Source organism: Anas acuta, chromosome 16 (assembly GCF_963932015.1).
Source record: "Anas acuta chromosome 16, bAnaAcu1.1, whole genome shotgun sequence".
Lineage (NCBI taxonomy): Eukaryota > Metazoa > Chordata > Aves > Anseriformes > Anatidae > Anas > Anas acuta.
This window is the reverse complement of record NC_088994.1, coordinates 12,143,250-12,167,528: the sequence shown is the minus strand read 5'-3', so window position 1 is coordinate 12,167,528 and position 24,279 is coordinate 12,143,250. Positions and strand designations below refer to the sequence as shown.

Here is a 24,279-nt window from a genome sequence, read left to right as displayed (position 1 = left end):
TCAAGATTTCCTTGTATTTATTTTACTTAACATCATTTTAACATCATTTTATTTAGGTTTTTCTTCCTCTTTGAATAAAGGAAAAGTTTTTTGTTGCTTTTTTTTTGGTTGTTGTTGTTTTATAATTGTCTTCTTTAAAGGCTATATCTCAAAAGCACAGGCTTTTTAAAGCAAATTTGAGGTATGCAACAGCCAGCAATCAGCTGCAGACAGAATTTAGCTCTGAAAGTTTGTTGCTATATTTAACCCTTGCAAAAAAGAAACATAAGAAACATAACCCTTTAACAACCAATACTCACATTAAAGGTAATGTAAGTTATGGAAGTTGAGGTAGTTATATTAAGATAGATACCATTTAAGGTCAAACAGGACTATTTTTTTTTTTTTTATTTTGCAATTACTTAATCATGTTATTTTCTTCAGTCATATGAAATGCTTTATGTAGGCCCTAAATGCAGGTAGAGAATAATTTAAACTTAAGCAATTTACTTAATATTTAATCCTACTCGTTTTTTTCCCACTCTTCTTAGGTAGTAAGAAAACTTAATTTAATGCTTGACAACATGCCTCGAGATGCCAGGAAAAAGATATTTTCTACAAAGGAAATGCTGCCTGTCATGTAAATAATCTTTGGTTTATTTTATTTTTTTAACCGTGACTCTTCATAATGCATACACATTAGTCCCTGTTTAACTCATTTTTGCATTTGCTGTTATGTAGCCAAGGGCAGTGCACAGGTATTCTCATAGTGTTTTGTTTTGTTTTGTTTTGTTTTTTCCCCTTACAACCCTAAATTGCCTCATTTTCAATCTGAGTTAGGTTTTATTTCATCCCAGTTGTCTTTAAACAATTACACTCTTAATTATAAGGATGTGTATAGAGCACAGTGAATCACTCACTGGAAGGAATGTCTTTGTGTGTTTGGAAAACTTTTTACAGCATTTAAAAACCAAAAACATACACATCAGGTGCTTCACTTCCCCAGTGTTGTTTTCAGTTGTATGTCCTTTGCAGATCAAAGATATCCCCTCTGAAGTCTGATAATTCATCTGAATCAGGGTTTCAGCTCACATGTCAACAGTTTGTAATTAAGTAAACTTTTCTTTTATGCTTTTTTTTTTTTTTTTTGCTGTCATAGTTTGACAAAACTGCTTACTTTTGCAGGAGTGACATGGGTAGGAGAATTTTGGATGCTGGAGGTGAGCATGGTTAATAAACAACCTAGTACTGAGCTTAAAAATTACATGTAGACCCCTTCAAAATTGAGAAGAATACCTTTATAAACTGCAGAATGTTGCAGTTACAGTCCTCTGAAGAATAAAATATTGCATGAAAACAGTCTGCAAACTGGAATGTATCAAATGTATGCAGAATATAGCTAATTTGTTGAAGCTTTTGGTCCTCTCCTCTAGCAAATAAGTTTTAAAATAGCAAAGATCAGAAGGAAATCAATCTTTAAGCATAGTAAATTGCTAGCCATGTTCAGTATTACTATAACATCTATCAGGGATCACTTCGGTTTGCCCCCATTCAAGTGAAAGTTGAAAATGTCTTATCTCTTCTTTATGTGCTTAGCATTGCTTTGACATTCCTTGAGAGATTGACTGAAATTTTATTTTGAAACATTAAGTTGTTCAGTTATCCTTATTCCTGTAATTCTTTATCCTTTATGGATTACCTGCCTGGATTTAATGTGGTGTGTAATATGAAAAGTTCAGCACTTCCAGTACCAGTTTCTTCTGTAATATTTTTTGGGGGAAATCAGTAATATACTTAAAATTACTATTCCTGCAAAATGTATTGTGTTGTAGACTATGATCTGCAAGTAGCCATTACAGAAGCTTTATGCAGAATGATACCTGAGAAACAAAGAAGGGAACTGGCATGCCAATGGTTTTCCATGGAGTTTGTGTCCAATGCATTTAAAGGAATTAAAGATTCGGAGTTTGAAACAGTAAGTCATATGAAAAATGTTTCCATGGAGGTAGACTTTTGTTTTACACTTATTCAAGAAATGTCTCTGTTTTAATAGGACTGCAGAAAATTTCTTAACCAGGTGAATGGCATGCTTGGAGACAAAAGAAGGTAAAACTGATTTATTTTTTTTACACTAATATGTTTTCTTTTCTGGACTCAATGGCTGTTCATTGAGAGTACCCTTTATGTCAAAAAAAAAAAAAAAGTGGTTTTGGTGAACCCTGAATTAAAACAATACAAGTAAATAAGACTAATATAGCTGTGGTATTAAGTCAAGTAACTGTAGACAGTTAGGTGTTTTTGTGTTTTGTTCTGTTTTCAAAGCATTAATTAGTAAAGAAATACTGTCTTTTGGCAAATTGCCACAGGAATTATCTTCTCTATCTAGATGTTAATTTTATGTAATTCCTACACTTCGGGAAAAAAAGACAAACAATGTCAGCTCAAATAAACTGTTCACTAAAGAACATTCATCTAAGTGACTTCTTTTGCTTACTGTGATCTCTTAATTTCTAAAGTACATAAGTTTTGTGCTGAAAGCAATCCGTTTGCTTTGTTCAGATATGCAAAATTTACATCATTTTAGTCTTTGACAAAATACCCTTTTCTTACAGGGTTTTTACATATCCGTGCTTATCAGCAGCTCTTGATAAATATGAGGTAAAGTGCAGACTTAATCATATATCCATAGATTTTTATTTGTGCAGATGAAGTATTTCTTTGCCTTCTCGTTCAGAGAAGTAAGGATTAAATAAGATTTTTCAGGCACACATATGGAAGTCCATGTATTTGTAGTTTGCCAACCTGTAACACAAAGCCTGTTAGCTGGTATAAATTGTTATTCTTAGCTCTCATTCTTTTATCTTAATTTTTCTGTTCAGCTACAGATACCATTAGATGAAAATCTTGAAGAATTTTGGATTGATTTCAACATTGGTAGTAGAAGTATATCTTTCTATGTGGCAGCAGATAATGCAGTAAGCAAAGTTTTGTCTGTCGCACTTGATTCCTCTAAGGCAGGAGATGCACATGGTTTCAAGTATATAAAATTTGTTTCCCTACATCAACATGTTGAAATTATATATGCATCTGGAGAGAAACAAAAAACATATATATATATATATTTATATATATGTATATATATATATGATTTTTATATATATATATATATATATATATATGATTTATATATATGTATATATATGATTTGGTGCAGAAATAGGCAAATGTTGCCAGTAAAAATTGATGTCATTATTATATCTTTTTTAATGTATTGAGATAAAAAAAAATCAAAGTAATGACCAATACTGTTTGTGAACAATTTAATATAAAATAGTACATGTGAACAAGATGCCATTTAAAAATTACAATCATAGAATCAAATGGCAGTTTAGGTTTTAACTCAACCATTTAAATGAGTATTTCTACCAAAGATCTTCTGAAAGATTACTGTTTGTTATAAATGAAGCTGATGTTCATTGTCACTTCTTCTAACAGAGGCTGCAGACAACTGAAAATGTATCTTGACTGAGTAGCTTTCTGGTCTATGTATTCCATTTAATTGTAATATATGTTTTTCTTTTCAAAATTATGTACTTTTTTATGTAAGGATCATCAATGGGAAACAGTCATTATACCAGAGGAAGAGGTAGTCCTGTACAACCTCGAAGGTATTGGTCATGAATGTGATCTTTTGTTATACACTAACTTGGATTTTCAAACTGATTAATAATAAAGTACTGACTCAAATTCTCAGCAAAGCAAAATTTTCATTGAAAACATTACAGGTACTGTTTTTATATAATTGCACTGCAGTCTTATTAGCATTTTAGGCACGCAGGTATGATTTAATTAAAATAATTTTAAACTGATGTCTTACAGTCATTTTATTGCAAAATAAAGCATAAAACAATGTTTAGTATTTTTCCTTTCAAATGTCTTAGAATGGTTTTGTAAATACCTATAATTTGCCTGCAGCTGTAATAAGTAAACTTAAGAAAAAATCTTACAGGTAAATATATAGAATAATTTTTTTTACTGGATTGAATCTTGAATTATTTCACTAATAACGTCTATTATAGGTTAGACAGAATAAAATAAAACATCTTAATAGCTTCACTGAAGCATACAAATAAGTATCATGTGTTTACAAATATTACATGAATGGAGATACAAAATTCTAATGAAAATATTTTTTGCAATTTTGTTTTTTGTCCAGAAAAAGATTCAAAAAAAATATTAACGATAGATCTAAAAAGCCCGATGAATGTGGGTAATCAAGAAGGAGAGAAAATTTTTTTAAATTTTGATTCTATCTTGGAAATCAAAGATGTAACCGGAAAGGTTTATGGATTAAGTAAATGTAAGGTAAGATTTAACCACTCTTCCTAACAGTTTTTATTCAATTTGAAATGATGTTTCATTGCCATATAAATGTTGTTACAAGTGTGATTATTTTATCATTATCTATTTATACGGATAGTTTCTGATTAACGTTGCCACTACAGAGCAGCATTTCTCCCATGATCTGTTAAGCTTCAGTAAAGTTGCCTAATAAATTTAAAAATAATTACAACAAAAATGAAGAGGCTGTAAAGGGTTCACTGTCAAGTTTTGCATATGCAAATTAGCATTTTGCATATATGACTTTGCAGAAACACAGGAAGTAGATGCTTAAACATACAGAAGTCTATCAGAAATGATTCATTACCATTTACGTACCCTCCTATGAATTGATTCATTTAATCAAAAACATTTAGCCAGCCATAGCTTGCTCCTTTTATCCTTGTTGCAAACTACTTTGCCTTGAACTCTTCCTGACTGAGAAATGTGTGAGCAACGGAACTGCTGTGAACTTGCAAGAATCTATTTTCCCCTCTAATCTGATTTCAGACACTACTTCAGACTTAACTGTTTTCTTTGTGTTTCTTGTTTTAAAGTGAGCAAAATGTTTATTTTACATAATGGTTACTCACTTTGTAGGGATTTAGTAAGAAGCAGTCTTCGTCAGTTGCCAAAACAACTGTGCATGTTGTCTTTGATGAAAGTGGATCCCAGGTATTTTACTTCAGTATACTGAGATGGCTGTTTTCTTTTTGTTGTTTACACTTAATTCTTAGCTAATTATGATCATTCACCATAAAACAGTAACTTTTAAAACAGCAATGAGCAAAGATAGCTCTAAAGCCAATTAAATGATTTCTATTAAGTGTGAATTGTATCTGATTTGTATCCTTTTCGGAAGGAATCATTAATATGTGGAACTGTGATTTGGTAACCCGTTCTTAGGTAAAGTAACAGATCGGATACTTTTCAAACTATATGCATATAAGCTCCAAAGTTTATTAAAATCTACAGTAAGGAAGGTGTTACTCAAGGTAAAGATTTTTTTTGAGTGTGTGTTTATATGTATAAATATAAAACGTTATATTATTTAGGATTTATATTTATGTGTGTGTTTATATAGAATTTTGATAATGTGTGTGTGTTAGGTTCTGGTACCAGAAAGTCAGTTTTCACCACATTTGGAAGAAAAATCTGAAGAGGAGAAACTCAGTAAGTACAAATCACAGCAACTTCCAGGGACACAAAGGACTCTTTGCACAAACAACAACCAAGATAAACACAAAGGTAGTTCCTCCAAGGTAAGCTGGAGTATCAGAACAGAAAAGAATACATAAATAAGTAAACTTAAATGTTTATATACTTTAGAATATAAAAAACTATTATTTTAAAATTGGAGTATAGTACAGATTTTGATTTCCCTATGACTTTTCACTAAGCAGTGTAAATCCTTTTTCAAAAAAGTTTGTCATCATTACTGTTATAGTTTCAAAATGCGTAACAAAGAAAAGAGCAGTTTTTGGCATTATTTAGTAGACCATTATCCTTGTAGAATTCTCCTTGGAGAAAAATGTTTTGAAGGTACGCTTAGACATCTTATGCAAAAGTCAAGTATAGCTTCTGAAGACTAGTTAATGATCAGCAATAGTACTTGCTCTAGTTAGCGACAAGTGCTATGCACTGGGTGTTCACAGATGTTTACAAAAAAGCTCTGATGTTGTCAAGATTAATCCTGTCGTGATTAACCAAACCACAATTTGATGGGCCTGTCCCTGTGCATAGCTGATTCTCTGGTTTAAACTGGGAGGGGTGGGATTGTGAAGCCTGGTATTTCTTTTGCTACATAGTTCTATAAAATTGTGAAGTTATAAATGTTAGTTCCAGTTGAACCATAATACTACAGCTATGTTAGGAGAAAAAGATGAAGCCATGTTGCCATTTCTTCATAATGCAGTAGTCATGCAGTGCGTGTCTTGTCAGAAGTTGTCTTCAGTGGACCTGTTCCTGAGGTTCTGCTGGTTTATGTGATAGGTTTGTGGAAACTCCTGGGTTTCTTTGATTGTTAACAAGGGACAGGATTTGGCCTTGTACTGTTGAATTAATTTAGGAACAACAATTGCTGCTCTAAGTTAAAAACATTTAGTTTCAAGTGTTATGGTGAACTTTTTTTATGGAAAGAGAACTGTGTAAAAAAAAAATCTGTTTCATTGACGAGTGTAGCAAGAACAATTGTCATTTCAATAGCAAAGTGTTCAAAGACTCTTGGAAATAGATTTTCTAAAAACTTGTGTTGTCATCCTTAAGTCCGTATATTATGGTCAAGTGTTTTTTGTATCTCAAGATAACCACATCTTGTAAAAGGAAAGTGTCTGAAGCATCAGTGCTTATTCCTGGAACTACAAGATTTCCCATGCGGAGCCCACTGCTATTCGTTAGTACATGTAAGTTTACAAGTACTTTAAGGGTAAAACTAAACTATAAATAGTCTTTGAGATGGCTGGTTGAGATAACGTACAAGGATGAACTGTAATCTACTGCAGAACTGAAAATGAATAATAGACTTCGTAAAATCTCCTTAGCAGGTGCTTTAAACTTGAAATTTTTAAAGTAGGCCACTTGCTACTGTTCCATAGACAGAATAGCATTCTAAACAGCTGAAAGCCACCTATTGGGTTTTTTTGCAGCTGTCAGTATGCTGTTTTTGCTGGAGCAAGCTGAGAAGTCAGCTTGTGAGGAAACATCCATTTTCTCTGAGTCACAGACCCAGTGCTTCTAATGCTTACTGCAGAAGTGCTTTTTACAGAGAAAAGGATAACAAAGATACTTTCCTTTATCACAAACAGGAGTCATCACTTTCCTACTAACAGTTCTACTGTAATAGATACTTTCTAAAGGAAAGGGAGAGATTTTTAAGACAAAGGCCAACAAAGGCTGGAGATGAAGCTGGTGGCCAAACAGCGTGACTTAACAAATCTAACTTTCTGTCTTTAATGGTCTGAAATGCAGGAATATCCTTTGTCAAGTGTATCCATGTGTCATACAAATTAAAAGAACAGAGGATAGAAATGAAAGCATTTTAATTAGGATGGAACAATACAGAAATTCTGTAGCTTTTTTATTTGGAGTTTACCACACTATCTGTCCCAGCCAAAATGTATTACAGTAAAATATTAAACAGATGACTAAGCGTTTTCTACTAGAGCCTGGCTGTAAAAACATTGCTTGCCTCCAGACAGCCACCATTGGCTCATTAATCTCCTTAATAACATAATTGAAATCAATAAAATTATTAAAGATGGATAATGAGTTGATATCAATGCTACTCAGCTTTTAAAAAAGTATATGCAATAAATGAGATCATGGGCAATGCTCTTCATATTGATCAAATACTAGAATTGTAACATGTCTCTTGTTTGCTTTCAGCTACTCCTTGTAAAGGACGATTTAAATTACCTTTGAAAATGATGAGTTCTGCTGACAGGTCTAACAGTAATGACATAAATGAGACCAGAACAAAAAATGTCTGTAAAGAACCTACTGGAGTATGCATGCCATCTGTAGCTAAGTCTTACTCAGATTAACATTAATCTGTATTCTAATATATTCTTAGTTTGTATTTTGGAGAGCTAGAATTTCGCAATCAGTAAATCACTGTTAGAAAATAATGTGTTACATACACGATGTATTATTGCCCTCTGGATTTCAAGTTTAATCATTCTAAAGTCAGATTGAATTCTTGCAAAAATAACCAAAACTTGCATTCAGTCATTAGTTCTGACCCCAAAACTTGCTTCTACTAGCAACCACAGTTCTTCCTTTGTGTATAATGTGACAATAGTGTATACATAAAATCTCAGTTAAGTAATGTTGATGTAGACTTAAAGAACATATAATACAGTCAGCTACAGTTGTGAAATGTTAACGTCTTCAGGTTATAGCATTTGTAGCATCAGTTTTAGAGCATTTGTGATCAGGCATCCATTAAAATCTAATAAAACTACATAGGTGTCACTGAATAACTGCAGTTTGAGTATGTGTATTTTTTGGTTCTTTTCCAGTTAACAAAGACATCAAACTAACATTTTTATTTTATTTATATCTGAATGTTTTTCTGAATCAGATTCAGGTCAAATCCCCAAGAACGGGACTCTGAAGCAGTTTTTGATATAGCTATGCTTCAGAAAAAGGCTTTGTTATATAGAATGTATAGTTTAGAATACTTCAAGTGTTAGTGGGAAAATTTGTTCTGTTTTTTTTTTTTTATGGATTGTAATTGCCATTTATTGTACTTTCTAGAATGAGCAAAGACATGTATCAGATAATGAATTTTTTGAAACAGAACAGAATGTCAGGAAGTCAAAAATCAGAGACGAGACAAAACTACCTGAAAAGGTATTGGAACCAATACTTCATTTAGAAGAAAAAATAATTCTCCGTTTTATTAGGGATACTGTAAGTTTGATGTGTCTTACTGTTTGTAGTTCTATGACAGTATTTTATTTTGGATGTTATTCTCCTGTAGGGAAAATGTTATGAAGAAGTTTTAAAAAACATAGAAGAGGCAGAAAATGGGGCCACCAGAAAGCAAGCCTTAGGCAAGTAATTTCACAAATGTTGATAGTCCTTACTTTAATTTTTTTAATCTTGTCTTTTTTTTCTTTTTTTTTTTTTTTTCAAAAATGAATGATAACAAATTAATGTCTTGTTTAGATGATGCACTAGATATTGTTCCTGATTCTCAGCCAACAGGGAGAAGCAACAAACATCTGTAAGTATTGCAAAAGAATACCAAGTCACTGCTGTTTTATGACTTATTTATGACTTGTTTATGACATGAAAAGGTTATTCTGTTGTCTTAAACAGATTCACCATTTAGTTAGTCTTTGATTGCTTTGAGAACAATGCTCATTAAGAGTAAGAGTGACATTTAGTAGTACCACAGAGAGTAACTCTCTCAGATGACATCAGAAGGTAAAATAAAAATGGCATGGGATTACATATAAGTAGGTGAACTGTGTCATAAGAAGCAGCAAACTTCATCTAGTTTTAACTCTTGTAGACACACCACAGAATTATCTGGGTTCAAGTTTAATGGTGGCCATTGGGTATTGCTGCCTTTTTGAAACTGACTTAAAAATGTGTATTGTTTATGAAGGTTTGCCATTTAACAGTGCATTGGTTAATTGAACAATGGTAGCAGGCTTAGCGCTAATGTAAAATGCACTGATATCTATAAGCCATCACTATTTTCCTATATTGTGATGTACATTTATTGTAATTCAAACACACTTTCTAAAATTTACTGATAACGGGATGGTATCATTTCTATTAGACTGCCTGGTCTTTTGGAAAGTTCTTCTGATAAAAAAAGAACATGGAAAAAAAGAGCGTGTTCTGTTCCTGAGAATAATATAACAACTGGTAGCACGCAAAAGCTAAATCTGTCATCAGGACCTACATCCCATACAGGTTATGTTCATATTTTGTTAATTGTTAGTGTTAAAAATGTTTGAGATGAATTTTTAACCCATGGCTCTGCTTTCTTTCTGTATTAGTTCCTGTTTTTAACGAAAGAGATGTGAAACAAAATGTTTTTTATTCAATTTGTGGAAATACCTTTCCAGATAAACAAATAAATACAAATAGAGAAAAACAGCAGCAAAATGGAATTCAAATCACGAGGGAAGAAAACTGCAAAATACTGAGTGCACAGTCAAAGAGTATTAATAATTTGGAACTGAAACAGTTGAGTACAGAAATTAAAAATATTTCAACTACTGCTGAAACATTTAAAACAGTTCTTTCAGCTAGAGTGTCAGAAACATCTTTGCATTCTGATTTTACAAAATACAGCAATACAGAAGAAGAAGCTGATGTTCTCTCAGGAAAAGAGACTACAAATAGTAAACAGTCGAAAATGGTGAGAGTTTCTTAACTTCATTTCTCTGACATGTAATTAAGGTAATTGTCAAATTTCCAGTATCCCAAATTTCTCAAAATGTATTTTACTTTGATTTACTCTCAAACTTATTTTTACATTATTTAATTCATTCTTTATTAGTTGAAAATCAATGTCAGGTTAACCGTTCATTTTCAGTGTGATCTGTTTAAGATTATCTTACTCTGAATTTCTTTTTTAAAATCAGACTTTTTATTAATAATTCTTAAATATGCAGCTCACTTGTGCTTCACATGCAGTGCTCATTCATTCACTTCCAAATGTCAGAGTACACAGAAAAAAAAACATTTAAAACAAAATATCTGCTAACCTCATGTCTTATGGCCCACTGTATGGGCAATGCAACGGAAAATTTTCAAACAAATGTTACTTAGAGCATCTAGAAGGCTTTTGATTACTGGGAAGCAGTAGCTCTGTTGCAGCTTTACCCGTTTGTTGCATGGGTTCAAAGCTGAATATTCAACACTTATTTTTCTAGAAAACAAAGTCTAAAGAAATGACAGATGCAACAAAATCACTAATTAGTAAAATCAGTGACAGATATAAAGAAAAGACTAACGAGAAAAGCAAAACAAGAGACTCCTCAGGTTTCAACAGGTATGATGTAAACTATATACTTTTATGCTTGTTCCTTTGTGTAGAGCTTCATCTGCAATCTACTTCTCTATCTACAGTTATTGCACATCAGCTTTGATATGAATTTTTGTTAATTTCTAATAAACCTCATGGTACGAAAGAGGCAAGTAGTTGTAATAGCTGAAATAAGGCTGTTGGAAATTCCATGCGGTGTTTTCACTCATTCATTCACAGAACTTTCCCTGGAGCTTTAGCTGGAATAGTTGATGATCACAGCATATGCTGAGTGTCTCCATCCTATCTTCTTCATTCAGGATTCAAAATTGGATTAATTTATCAATTTTCTGATGATCTAAAACGTTCCTAGTTCTCTTCTCCTGAAACAGTTGGCTGTTACTTTAAATTAACAAATTCTTAAATGGGAAGACTAGTCTTATCTTGCACTGATAAGTGGAGATGTGCGTTATGTATAATTACATATCCTCTTTTCAAGCACAAAAATAGGTGGGAGCTGATCTATTTTTAGCCACTTTCTTTACTATTTAAATGCCTGAATACATTTAAATTTGTGTTACATAAGGCTTTTATTTGCATAAACAGTAATTTTATATATATTCTAATTAGGATCTAACAAAATGTATCCTTATTTTTTCAGACCATGTTTAAGTAAATCTTGTTTCAGTGTTAATAAGGTAATTGGAGTTACCAATTTAGTTCCTTTTTTTCTTAACAAACGTGTGCATATATGATGGCATTTACTAGATGTAATTCGAAAGTTTACAAATATCAGTGAATGTTAAACAACTCTGTAGAAGTTAATGTTAATTCTGCATTGAGTGTTAACTATCTAAACATACTTATATATATGTTGTTTTCTGGAATATTAGTTTTATGAGCAACTGTTAGCCAGAGAAACCCCAATTAATTTCTGTTTACATATTCTGTATTTGAGTCTGTTTCCTTGTAATATAGACTCTTTAATTTTGAGCATAACAATACTAAACATTTACAATTAAAATGCTATAGTAATCAAGCTGGTCTAAAGGAGACTACAGAATCCTTAAATGAGATCTAGGTAGGATACAGAAACTACTCCTAATGTTTGGGGGTGTGGGGAAACAATTGATGTGAGGTTTAGTTAGTGTCATTAAAGGATAACTTCTAACAGATTTAGGTTCTACTAGTGCTTTTTTACATCTGCATTATTGCTAATGAAGTGCAAGTCTGAGAAGTTCTAGGTTTTTCCATAAGTTCATGCTGAAAAACTTGTTTTGTGAAATGACAGTTTGTACAAATGCATAGTCCCAATTTAACATGAGTAAATTCCAATTTATGTCTAGGAAAAAGTGCAGAATAGAAGCTTAAAAACTACTACTTTCCTTGATACAACTTCTGGTCATACTGTGTAAGTAGTTAAAACATTTTCAAACAAAATTTATAATTACCCTTATCAAACTATGAGAAATATTAATTTATGTACTTACAGAATTGATCTCTGTGTCTGACAGGGATGATGTCTACAACTTTAACATCAGTGGGTTTGATGAGCCTACAATAAAGGTAGGGGTAAGAATATAGTTGAAACCGATATGTAATGAATAGAATGTAAAGCAGCTCTATCAAATGAAAATTATGTCTACTGAAAGTATAGTTAACATCTAAAAATTAAAATTAGTGTCACTGAAGGGTGTGGGCGGGAAAATAGTTTGCCAAGTTCTTGTTTTGTACATAAGTACCTCCATCACTTTCAAATGTATAATGATATATGCTATTGTAAGGTTCTGGCCACTTTTCTGAATTAAGAATTAAACAGTTTGTAAGAAGTATTACGTATCTATTAAAAGATATAAAGAAAAATCATTATCACCTTCTTTCTAACGTCCCATCCTGTAAAGACATATTTTCCTAGCTATGTGAGTAACAAGAAAATGGATGACAAGAGACAATGTGTTGCCTTTTATAGCTAAGAGGAGCCTACTGAATAGGTGAAGGTAATGGTTGAAAGGCAAGTGGTTGGAAGCAAATGTATTAGCCGGAGATACACAAGTTTTAGTCAATTCTAGATGGTTTTAATTATCAGCTCTGTTCTTAAATAATTTCTAAGATAGAAATTAATCATAGCAAGTTAATTGCTGAGTACAAAAACTGAGCAGAAAAGCCCTTAATCATGTTATCTGATGGCCTGTTTAATTTTGCTTAAACTGTATCTTGAATGAAATTTGTCATTTATTCTCATTTATGTTTTTTAGATCCAAGACTGTCATGTTAAAGAACAGAACGTTCGTACAGATCCAAAGAAAAAAGGGTAGAGATGTTATGTTGTGTCCTAGTCTCCTGAGGATAAGCAAGTATAGTAGTCTGCGTTCCCCAGCATTCTGTTATGACAATCCAGGGAATGCATGCATGACGTTATCATCTTGACTGTTGTTTTTTCAAGCTGTAAACATAGCTGCTATCATTTCCTACTCTATTTTATTATTTTTTTTTGGAAAACATATCTAAGTTTTCTATAACCTGATAAAAATGAAAGATTGTGTTTCATGATGAAAGCAGCTTTAGTATTCATGGAATACTACAGGAATTTAACCTCCTAAACAGAGTGGGGTAGTTTTTGGTTAATGCCCTGCTTGCAAATGGGCTTACTGCTAAGTGTGGTGTTACTGATCATTAGCAAATACACGTCCTTTAGGGATAAGGTGAACAGAGCTTTCTAAAATAGATTTGAGAAAAAAAAGCAGGTACATCTGTTTGAATCCTTAATCCATACATCATACAAATAGCAGAAAGATTTACATGTTGATTTATTGTTTAAAGGTGTTTTTTCTTTTTTTTTTTTTTTTTTTTAATCAAGGAATCCAGATGAAATTAAAACTAGCACTGAAATGAAAGCAGGAAAAAAAGTAAGACTCAGAACTTTGTGGAAACAAAACAATTTGTCTTCCTGTGTTTAAATACCAAGTATGTAAGTGAAAGGAAAATTAAAAGTAAATGAGTAACTTAGAACTTTTTTTTTTTAATAGACTAGAAACAATCGGGACAAGAAGCATCTCTTCAGTGACACAGACACAGAATACAGAGGTGATGACAGCAAGACAGACATCAGCTGGCTACAAGAATCAAAATCTAAACCCCAGTTAATCGATTATAGTAGAAATAAAAACTTAGGGAAATCAATAAGCGCAGGCAAAAGTAAGAAACTTTCTTCATATTTAAATGCGCTGCAATAAAATTTGCCCATAGACACGAATTGTACAACATGTAATGTGCTTTTTTTGTATATATGGTAGGTTTTAGTTGTCCTGTTTCCGAGGATGAGGACGTTGTAGATTAATTATCCTAATCATTTAGGAAGGTTAATTTCCAAAAGGTCTGTATTTTCATATGGAAAATTATTGTAGACAGTGAGGCTGTTTTCAAGAAAAAACTTTGGATTTTTACATAGTGCACTGAAGGCAGTTTACTAACCACATTCATAGGCATAAAAGTGATTTCATGATTTTACTGCTAAACCTTGAAATGTTGAACATTTTATTATGTTTTGTTTTTCTAACTTTGTGTTGTAACAGCAGATAAATTCTCTGAACCTGCTTGCCGGATGGATACATCTAAAGGCAAAACAGCAAAAAAGAAAAAGGTAAATGTAAATTTGCAACCTGACTTCTAATATTCTAAATACCTTAACTCACTAGAACAACTATTTTAAATTTATTTCATAAATATATACAATTTCTCCATGCTTATTTCAAAATCATTTTCTAAATGCAGTTAGCTGTTTTCAGGTACTATATTTTTTAGATAGTATTTAGGAAGTATTTCTGGTGTAATACTAGCTGTGACTTGGAATGATTATTGTCTATCAAGACGTTAAGTTTTGTTACTTAATCATTGATTATGCTTATTTAGTGCTTAATAACAATCAACTCCACTGAATAGGTCATTAGCTGTTCAGTGAGGGTTTTCATGTGGCTAATATGCTTAATTGCTTTTTAATGGCTATGAGATTATAATTCCTTGAAAAGAATATAGGTAATGTACTGAAACTGAAAAGAAAAATGCTTGATGTTAGTAAAGAATAATAGTTGAAAAATATTGTAAGCCTATTGAAATTGGGGGTGTAATGAATTATGAGTGATTATGAGCATGGTTATGGAAGACACTTGTAGATATTTGTAAGCTACAGCTTAAAGACAAATAAAAAACTACCATGTTACCCTGCCCCACAAAAACACTCTTTGGTGTCTCAAACTGTACACTAATCATTCAGATCTATGCAATGTTAGTAGCTTAAAGCTATTTATATTAACACAGTGTAAATTGTGAACATGAAAATATTACTATATGTAGGTATCAGTGGTGTCTAGTCCATGTAAATAAAAACTGAAAAGTTCTTAAAGTACCTAATTAACCAACATTGAATCAGCCTACTGTTTACTCTCCTATTATCACTGATTAAATATTGTGATATAAATTGAGAAGTTTTTGTTATTCTGAAGGAAACTGAACGTAAAAAACAAGCTCCAAGACAAGACAACATGATAGAACAAACCTATAGAACAAAACGACCTCGAAAAGCAGCATTAGCAAAAAATTACAAAGAGCCTTCCAGCTCAGAGGAGTCAGAGAGTGAAAGGGAGTATTCAGCATGTACCTCTAAGAAGGAGAAATCAAAAATACAGGTATACAGTTGCACTGTATTCTTAAAAATGTACTTCTACTCTATTTTTTGAAATAGACTCTGGTCTACTTTTTACTTAGACTGTAGTAAGCCAGTGTTATTTGAGGTAATGTTATGCCTATTCTGTATACAATGGAAAATGCTGACTTGATAGAAGGTATGTCAATGCATTTGTTGAATATCTAAGTAGGGTTTTTAGTAAATTAAGCAATGACAATTGTTAAATAAAACTTCTTTGTTTCTTTTTAGCATAACATTTCAATATATACGGATAAGCCTGTAAACTTCATTGATTAAATCCTGAAACATCAGTATTTGTCTGTAATAATTAAGAACTTTATTAGAATAGAAATTCAGGTGCTGAATTATGCAAATTCAATGCTTATTAACATTAGAACACCTGATGACCTTGTGAATTTAAGTACTTCCAATGATCTTCCTATTTGGGCCTTACGTTTGTTCAACTGTACACGTAGATAATACACTCTATATATATACATATATATATGCTTATATATATTTATGTGTTTAGCAGTGCTTATATACACTTCTTATTTTAATAGAAACCTATGAATGAGGAAAACAGAGATCGTGATCAGCAAAAGAAATTCCAGAATACTGTATCTTTGGAGCCAAAGATAGTAGTAGACTATGTAAATAAAGCATTTATTAAATCAAAGAACTTTGATGAAGAAAAGGAAATTGAAATGTCATTACCTGAGAGTCCAGCATCTCTTGAGACAATGAGAGGTATGCATTTTGATTTTTTATATAGAAATACCATGTCAAATGTTGGAGCTTAAATGAAGCTTATCACAGTAATAAAATTTTATGTTTAATTCATGCTTTTAAAATGAGATCTCCCAATTCAGTGTGTATATCACATAATTTAAGAAAATATATTAGTATGTCATTACAACTTTTATAGGTAGTTGTTTCACATCAGCATAATACACTTATGTAATACATAAGTGAAAGTAGGCTGTTAGAATTAATCTGGTAATGTGGAAGATGCAAAAAGTTCAATGTGGTAAGAATTATGCCAATATGTAAAATAAAATTTCACCCATCTGACACTTGTAAATAGCTAGAGTAGGGACAGTTGGCAGTATGGGGCTTTAACATAGTATCATTCTTCACGCTTACAGTTCGGTCATTGTTTTCTAGGTGCTGAGAGATTATCAGAGGGAGATGTTACTCAAGAGCATATTTCTATTGAAGGATCACCAGGTCTTCAGGAGTCAACACCAAAAAACGAGGAAACATTAAACTTTGGGAAAGGAATCTCTCCTAATAATCTCTGTCCACAAAATAAGAGTTTTCAAAACATGTGTCTAAATCAGTCCCCTGAAATGACTGTTAAAAAGTTAACAGTTGGAAATAAAAGTTTCTCGCCAGTTATGACTGCATCATCTTTGGTAAGAATATTCAAGTTTCTCTACAGTTATTTTAACTGATGATGTTTCATTCAGCTGCTATATATTACGCTCTTGTGCATCTCATTTCAATAATGATTTTGTTATTTATGCGTAGCTCAACTTAACTCCAGTAACCCCATATAAAACTGTCAGTGGAAAACATACAAAGGAATCTGTATCTGAAACATGTGATGCTAATGAAAATTTGAGTTTTGGACATGGCTTTTCAGATAAACTTTCTGTTGAAGGAAAGCTACAAGATATCACTAAACCTATCATCAAAAATAAAAGAGAGGTATGTTACTAAATCCATTCCTCTACAGAAAAGAGTTGCAGCTTCTTTTCATCCATTATATCTACATTGCAGTTGGTGAGATTTTAGGGGAATGGATCTTTCTTAATGTTAAACACTTGATATAATGAGTACTTGTTAATTTTTATATATTTGAAATAATTTACGGAATTGTGTATCTGACAGATACAATAAAAGAACTAGGTCCCAACAAGACCAATTATCAATACCTTCAAAAAAGAAAAAAGCAAATATTTTAATCTTGACTTTCAAAAAGTAATAAAAGATCTTTTATAGATTACATAATTATGATATTGGCATGGAGAAATTCTTGGGGTGGATAAGTGCTCTCAGTAGTAACGTATTACTTGATATAACTTGTAGCACTGAGAAATAAAAACAAACTATACCTTCAACCCATTTTTGTAAGTATTTTTTTCTGGTGAAAAAAGCACTAGTGACTCCACTGAGAAAATAATTTTTGTTTTTTGTACTATTGCAAGAAACTGACCTTATTGGGCATTTATCTTACTGCTATTATTATGTATTAATATGGTAAAAATGTTGTTTTTCTCTTTGATGTAATGAGACTTAGTAGTAATTCACGTGTTTATTTTTCCTTCCTGTAGTTGTGTTCCTGTTCATAGTTAAATGAAAAGCAACATAAATGTGGATTTCTGACAAAGACTTCTAAAAGCATTTTCTTGTAGAAGCTAATAAATCAATGGCCTTTCTTGTAGGAACCATCTCCATTGTCTGTTTCCAGTGGAAGTAAAATACAGTCTTGGAGTCAAGAATGTTATGGCCCTGTGCATGAGTCAGGTACAAACACTAAAGGCAGCAGACTTTCTGTGTGTGTGTTAAGAACGGTTAAGAAAAAACATTTATTTGGCATAGAAAAATCTTGCAACTCTTTGATTTTTTTCCTTTTTTATTAAATTTTCAGTATTGTTCAATTTTTATTCTTATTTTCTCTGCTGTTTTAAGTCCTCCAAAAAGACTGAAACATGGGCTCCAGCATGTAGATACTCTAAATAGTAGCTGGTCTCTTAAGAAAGAGATCAAAAAGCATTCCCGCTGATACTGGGGAAAAAATGGGAAAACAGTATTATCAAGTAGCGAGGGCTTATAGTGAATGTCTTTAATGAATGAGTCTTGTGTGGCTCAAAAAGAGTTCTGTATTCCACTGAAGTTCTGGTCATTTACATCAAGTGCTTATACCTACTGAACATGCCCTTTATAAATGCAATGTTCATTAATTCTTATATGATTCTTGAGCTGTAAAGAAACATACTGCTAAAGTTTTGATCCAAAGGGGCAACACTCTTCTTTATCTTGCACTGTCATTGTTGTAAATAATCCTAAAGTTAAGCATTGCTTTCATGTTTATTAAAGGACCAACTATACATACATTTCTGAAACGAAGGTACCAGAGTGATACAGAAAGCCATTCTGATGAAGTAGAAACAAGCAAAAAGGAGGAAAAGAAAAGAACCAGAAGAACAAAGTTGCAGCCTAAAAAATTATTTAAAACGGATGACACAGTTACTTACAGAGGTTAACTATGAAATGAAAGTTGATTATAGTTATGCAAAAGTTGAAAAGAGCATAATAATTTAAAGTTTCAACCAAAAACAGTAACATCCATAAAAAAAAAAAAGTTTCAAAGAAAAAAATGCAAAAAAAAATAAAAAAGAACTAAATATTTAGAAACTATCTCCATTTAAAAAGTCAGAAAATTGATTCGAAAATAGAAACTAGCCCCAGCCATTTAATTGGTGCAATTAATCTGTATTTAACAAGAGCTTATCTAGGTTGTAACTACAGATAGGAAACTTCTTCATGCTGAATCGTGACATTACCATTATTTATATATATATATTTTTTTACATTTCTTCAGTGTCTGAAAGCTTATCTACTGCATCTGTTTTGGGTGAGAATGTCTGGGAACCTGGTTATTCAACTCTAAGTATGTGTCAGAAGTTCCAGAAAGAATTTACTAAGAAAATGGAGGCAAGACATTTTATATACAATATTAGTTGTGTGTGCAGTTACACGTACATATGAATAATAGTTTTGTCTTACACTGTGGAATTTACTTAAAAAAACATGAAGATAGCTAAGTGCATAGAACTTCAAGAAATCACAGAGTTAAAGTTGCTTTTTAAGTCTTTTTCGATTTGATTATGTACTTAACCCTCCAGTGGTTTTCTTATGTTACTAACAAGACTACTGCATTTTGGTTCTTTTCAAATTATCAACACCATGAATGTGGCTTACTAGCTAAAAGAAAAACATGAGCCTAAATAATGCATTTGTTCCTCTAAGACAGCTGCAAGCACACAGCATTCACTCCATGTGTACTTTACCTATTTTCAGGAAATCTATTTTTCAAATAGTGTATTTCTAATAGAATATCAAAAACATAAACCCATGATTATTAACATCTCATTAACAGAAAGTTTTTCCTTAAAGTAAAAGGAGATTAAAAAAAAAATGTACTCGCTACTATTAGTATTAGTAATAATTAACAGTACTAAACATAATATAGTTTTTTCTTCAAGTGAAAATAATCTGAAAGTAATGTTAAAATGTCTTTACAGAGCCGTTCACAAAAAATGGATCATTTTACAAAGCAATCATTAAGAGCTGCCCACCAGCATTTAGCAACAATGAATTACCAGCTTCACGAATGCAGGTGTGTAACAAAATATTTATTTTAAAGCACTTAAAATGCAATGAATATCTTCTAAAGGTAACTCATTCTGTTTTGGTAGGATTAGACAGCTGGACAAATTTCATTTAGTTATCCTTGAGGAAATTGAAAATTTTGAGAAAGATTCTCAGTCCCTGAAAAACATGGAAAAAGAATTCTTGGTTTGTATTTTAATTACTTTATCATGGGGAAAAATGAGTTTTTATGAAATCTATAGATTTCTCTTAGGATCTTTATGTTATTAATTCTAATTTTAAAAAGCTTTTCCGTTCTTCCTTAAATTTGATTCAGATTTCAAATAATGAATCTGAAATGTCTGGATTGGCTTATGTGGTCCTGTAAGAATTTCTATATTACCATTGTGTTTTTTCTTTTTCCTAGAATAAACTACTCATACTATTTCTAACAGGCTGTGTATACCATTTCATATGTGTTTTTTTCAGTTGGCTTTAATTTCATCTGCACTGTGTAGGCACTTGAAACCAATGTGCTGTGTGTTCTCAGACAAGTCAGTTGCCTGCCACTTGCTGTAATGTAAAATCAATATAATCAATATACAAATAATCATGTTAACAGACTTCAGTAGCTTTTTTTTTTTTTTTTTTTTTTTACTCTGAAGGCTTTTCTTTATTATTATTTTTCTTTTAATTACACTTAAGTGTATGGGAAATATGATTAAAACATTATGGATGTTCTTTTCCATCATTTTGAAACTCTTAGGCACAGAGGTTTACAGATTTATGGCAAATTGTTTCCGTGAAAACAGAATTCCTGAAGTGCCTTATCCTGCCAACTAAACTTTTTTTTTTTTAAAAAAAAAGTCTCTGTGGTTACTGTTTTACTCCTACTAATTCTGTGCTGAGGCTGTGACTATGGGTTATTTTATTCATAATAGATATTAGTCAGTTTTAGTTAAGAAAATACTATTATTTTCTTAACTAAGAAAATTTTACTGCTAAAAAAAAAAATTTTACTGCTACTGAAAACTTACTGCTGACTGTTAATTGTTAATATTTTTCTCTCCAGGCCTTTTGGAAAAAACAGAAGCAGACTTTAAGTACGTACCTGAAAAATGAGCAACAGAGGTTAGTACTTTTCACTAATGCTGTTTTGAAACTTGTTTTCTTCTGTAAATTCAAGATTTAAGTTAGGCCAGCTAACTGTTCTTTACACAATTGCTCTCTTCCATAAAATAAGGATAGTAGATGAGATGAGAAAATGAGATTAAAATGTACTGAAAAAATGTAATTTTTCTCTATTTGGAATAATAATTATTAATGTTTTTAAGTACTATAAAACTACAAATAATGGGATATACTCTTGATATTTGGGAAATGTTCATATGTAGCAAAACTCTTTGAATTGCCTTTTATTTCTTTAGATTTCAGATCCTTAAAACATCATTTGAAAAGAACATCTACCGTACCGTTGACTATGAAGAACGTATTTTTACTTCACAGGTATTACAAGCTTTCAGTTCTTTGCTGTTTTTAATCATATTTGTTTCTTCCATTAGAAAGAAACAATCTGCTAACAGATACCAGTATTGACTTATTTTTTCCCCAAAGAATTCCTCATCCTCACAATTACATTAATGCTACCTAGGTATTTTTGTAGCTTTTCATTGTCATAAAATATTTTTACTGTAACACTATTCAGCGTTTTAGGGCTACATTTAACCTGTCAGAAGGTATTTGCAGTTATCTAGAAAATTGCTGCAAGGCTTACACTGTATTCTGTGACTTTGTTTACCAGTGTAAATCATCCAAGAAGGAACAACTCAGATGCAAACATCCCTTTCCGTAAGCGGGTAGATGCATGTGCATCTCTTTATTTCTCACTTATAAACCATTTAGGGATGTAATTGTCATGTTGAAAATGTTACTAATTGCAAGCAGAGAGGATACATTCAGTATGAGTATCTTTTTACAGATGCATCTTATGAAAGAAGACATGAAAGGACTCCAAGAGAAATTTCTTAAAGAAATGGTAAAGGAAGTTACCTTTTCTTTTTATTTATTAATGATAATGTAAGTATAGTTGTTTGAATGTTAGAATTTAAAACTTCAGTAATTTGTTACTCTATCAAGAATAAAAATTAATTAGAATCCTCATATCACTGATATTTTATAGGTTAAGCCTTTTACTCGAGTGATGAAAGTATCAGGTAGATATGGATATAGTGTTTTATGTCTGAGTCTTAATATGTTGAATGATAACATGGAAAAGTATCTTATTTTGGATATGTTAGAAGCAGGACACTATGCACCAGAATTACATTACAATATTTTTAATAAATTTTATTTCAAATGTGTGATAATTGTAATGCTTTTTGCACAGCAAGAAGAGGAACTGATTAATGTTCGCAGAGGATTGCAGACATTGTTTCTATCAGAAGACCGAGAATTCTAAAGTAATATTTTCAGACACTTTCCTGAAATTTAAGCTGAATATAAAGTCATTTTAATGTAAAATTTGACAACTAGATTTATTTATTTTACATAAGGAAATAATTGTAATGAAAGTATATTTTCCTTAGTAAGATTAAAGTCTTTTGAATAAGACATCTTTTATTAGAGAGATTTGGAATTATTTTACTGAATATGCTAAAATGCAGTATGTAAATTTTTGGATTTTTAGCATATGCTATTTTGAAGAAGTCTTTATTAACATTTGTATAGGTTATTTAACTGACTTATAGAGAAATCACTTCAAATTTCATTTCAAATCTATGTTTTTGCTCTGTGTGTACAGAATATTTCTTTTGTCTGATGCAGAATACAGGCAAATTATTTAGGGTTCAAATAGCATGTGCTAATCTCAGTCCTATTCATCTGTGATACTTGATTTCAGTAGAAGTTTCTACCAGAAAATGACTGTAAACATTTATGGTTGAACTAAGTTGCAGATATTTGTATTAAATATTTCAATAAAAATATATGCCGTCTGTCTTGTTTTTACAAAATGGTGTTGTTACCATTCTGCTTTAAAGTAGCAATACCTTTTGCATTTCAGTCACAGAAAACGTTGCTGAGCAAATATTTTGTGTTGGATAATAGTAAGAGGGTGTACTGCCTATAGCTCAGAAATGTCCTATATACTCATATTGTCTGTTCCATGTGCATAGGACATCTTCTGAAATCTATGTCATCTGAGAACCACCAGTGAGTTACAATTTACCTTTTTCCTTTGTTGCCGTATAGTGACTACGATTTCTGTTTAATTTTAAGAGAAATAATAGCTTAGAGAAACCTTAAGAAACCTTAAACTACTCTGCATTTATAGTTCCTTAGCAATCTTTTTAACCTTTTTAACTGGCTATCCTGCGTATATATACACTGTAATTTTTTCAGGCTCAGAAGAATACCTTTAATTCCCGTTTTTTAACAGAATTTAAATGAAAGCTATTAAAAACTTACAGCTCATCAAGGAGAAGTAACAGATGTAGAGAATAACTCATAGAACATGCATGTCTTTGAGGCTGTCTACATCATCATATGCAGAGCTGCCTATTTACTATGGAACTGACTCCAGATTAAGATTCACAACACTCAGGAGCCTGGACTCAGTAAGCATGGCACTTGTACAACTTCACAGCTTCTGGAGCTACCTTGAAGAGGCTACACTCTCCTTTGTAGCTGATTTTATGACCACCATAGTCTCAAAATAATGTATTGGCCAACTTTGTGGTAACAATTCCCCCCAACTTAGTTGCTTTACAGGCCTTTACCATTATACCTCTTATTTTGAAACTTGGTTGTCTTTAACAGAACACATGCTTTCTGTCTGATTTCAATCCCATGTGTGCTGAGAGTAGCATGGAGAGTAATTCGTGTAATTACTTAATGTAAATACTTTCATTGGGTAGTAGCTTATTGTAAATAGTTGTAAATTATTTCTTATGAACTAAAAGTTAAAAATAGAAGAATATTCTTCATGGAAACAAATGTATTGAAATGACCATAAAATAATTTGGTCCGTTCATTCCATCTGTGTAGGTGCATGGGGTCCTCTTTTAATTTTTGAGCCTCTGATTTAGTTTTTTTTAAGTCTGTGATCACTATCATCTCCACTAGATGGACCTCATGAGACGTTAAAGATTTCCTTTAGTGATCTACTCTGTATTTGAAATAGGATTTTTTCTCAACTGTAGAAGATTTTAAGAAGTGTAGTATACAGCCAAAGTTCATTTCTTTCATTGAGTGCATATTGGGAAAAAAGTGCTATCTTTAATAAAAACTTATGCTGAAATAGAAGTATGAACTTGTACTGTCCATCCATTAGTTGTTACCCCACTCCATTAAATTCTAAACACATTGAGCA

General features: G+C 31.7%; 1 protein-coding gene and 1 long non-coding RNA gene across 2 annotated transcripts in view; one reads left to right on the top strand and one right to left on the bottom strand.

The window, feature by feature from the left end:
- SYCP2 (synaptonemal complex protein 2) overlaps positions 1-23,108 on the top strand; it is a 30,788-nt gene extending 7,680 nt beyond the window's left edge. Inside the window, exons 9-46 of the mRNA XM_068700082.1 lie at positions 531-619; positions 1,165-1,199; positions 1,812-1,954; positions 2,033-2,085; positions 2,592-2,637; positions 2,859-2,954; positions 3,587-3,647; positions 4,196-4,344; positions 4,960-5,034; positions 5,469-5,621; positions 6,662-6,761; positions 7,744-7,862; positions 8,617-8,712; positions 8,843-8,915; positions 9,031-9,088; positions 9,653-9,790; positions 9,883-10,240; positions 10,758-10,876; positions 11,511-11,547; positions 12,196-12,260; positions 12,364-12,415; positions 13,105-13,160; positions 13,707-13,755; positions 13,876-14,044; positions 14,425-14,489; positions 15,349-15,531; positions 16,094-16,280; positions 16,698-16,948; positions 17,064-17,243; positions 17,981-18,062; positions 18,636-18,797; positions 19,141-19,253; positions 19,844-19,938; positions 20,018-20,117; positions 20,983-21,041; positions 21,338-21,416; positions 21,889-21,945; positions 22,297-23,108. Of these exons, the coding sequence (XP_068556183.1) occupies positions 531-619; positions 1,165-1,199; positions 1,812-1,954; positions 2,033-2,085; positions 2,592-2,637; positions 2,859-2,954; positions 3,587-3,647; positions 4,196-4,344; positions 4,960-5,034; positions 5,469-5,621; positions 6,662-6,761; positions 7,744-7,862; positions 8,617-8,712; positions 8,843-8,915; positions 9,031-9,088; positions 9,653-9,790; positions 9,883-10,240; positions 10,758-10,876; positions 11,511-11,547; positions 12,196-12,260; positions 12,364-12,415; positions 13,105-13,160; positions 13,707-13,755; positions 13,876-14,044; positions 14,425-14,489; positions 15,349-15,531; positions 16,094-16,280; positions 16,698-16,948; positions 17,064-17,243; positions 17,981-18,062; positions 18,636-18,797; positions 19,141-19,253; positions 19,844-19,938; positions 20,018-20,117; positions 20,983-21,041; positions 21,338-21,416; positions 21,889-21,945; positions 22,297-22,368 (4,074 nt within the window). The 3' untranslated portion in view covers positions 22,369-23,108. The remainder of the gene's footprint in view (positions 1-530; positions 620-1,164; positions 1,200-1,811; positions 1,955-2,032; positions 2,086-2,591; positions 2,638-2,858; positions 2,955-3,586; positions 3,648-4,195; positions 4,345-4,959; positions 5,035-5,468; positions 5,622-6,661; positions 6,762-7,743; positions 7,863-8,616; positions 8,713-8,842; positions 8,916-9,030; positions 9,089-9,652; positions 9,791-9,882; positions 10,241-10,757; positions 10,877-11,510; positions 11,548-12,195; positions 12,261-12,363; positions 12,416-13,104; positions 13,161-13,706; positions 13,756-13,875; positions 14,045-14,424; positions 14,490-15,348; positions 15,532-16,093; positions 16,281-16,697; positions 16,949-17,063; positions 17,244-17,980; positions 18,063-18,635; positions 18,798-19,140; positions 19,254-19,843; positions 19,939-20,017; positions 20,118-20,982; positions 21,042-21,337; positions 21,417-21,888; positions 21,946-22,296) is intronic.
- Positions 20,544-21,477, bottom strand: LOC137865226 (uncharacterized). Its single transcript, XR_011101841.1, has 2 exons — positions 20,955-21,477; positions 20,544-20,894 (listed from the first exon to the last, which is right to left on the bottom strand). It is a non-coding gene; the product is annotated as an uncharacterized lncRNA (long non-coding RNA).
- Positions 23,109-24,279: the final 1,171 nt, after the last annotated feature.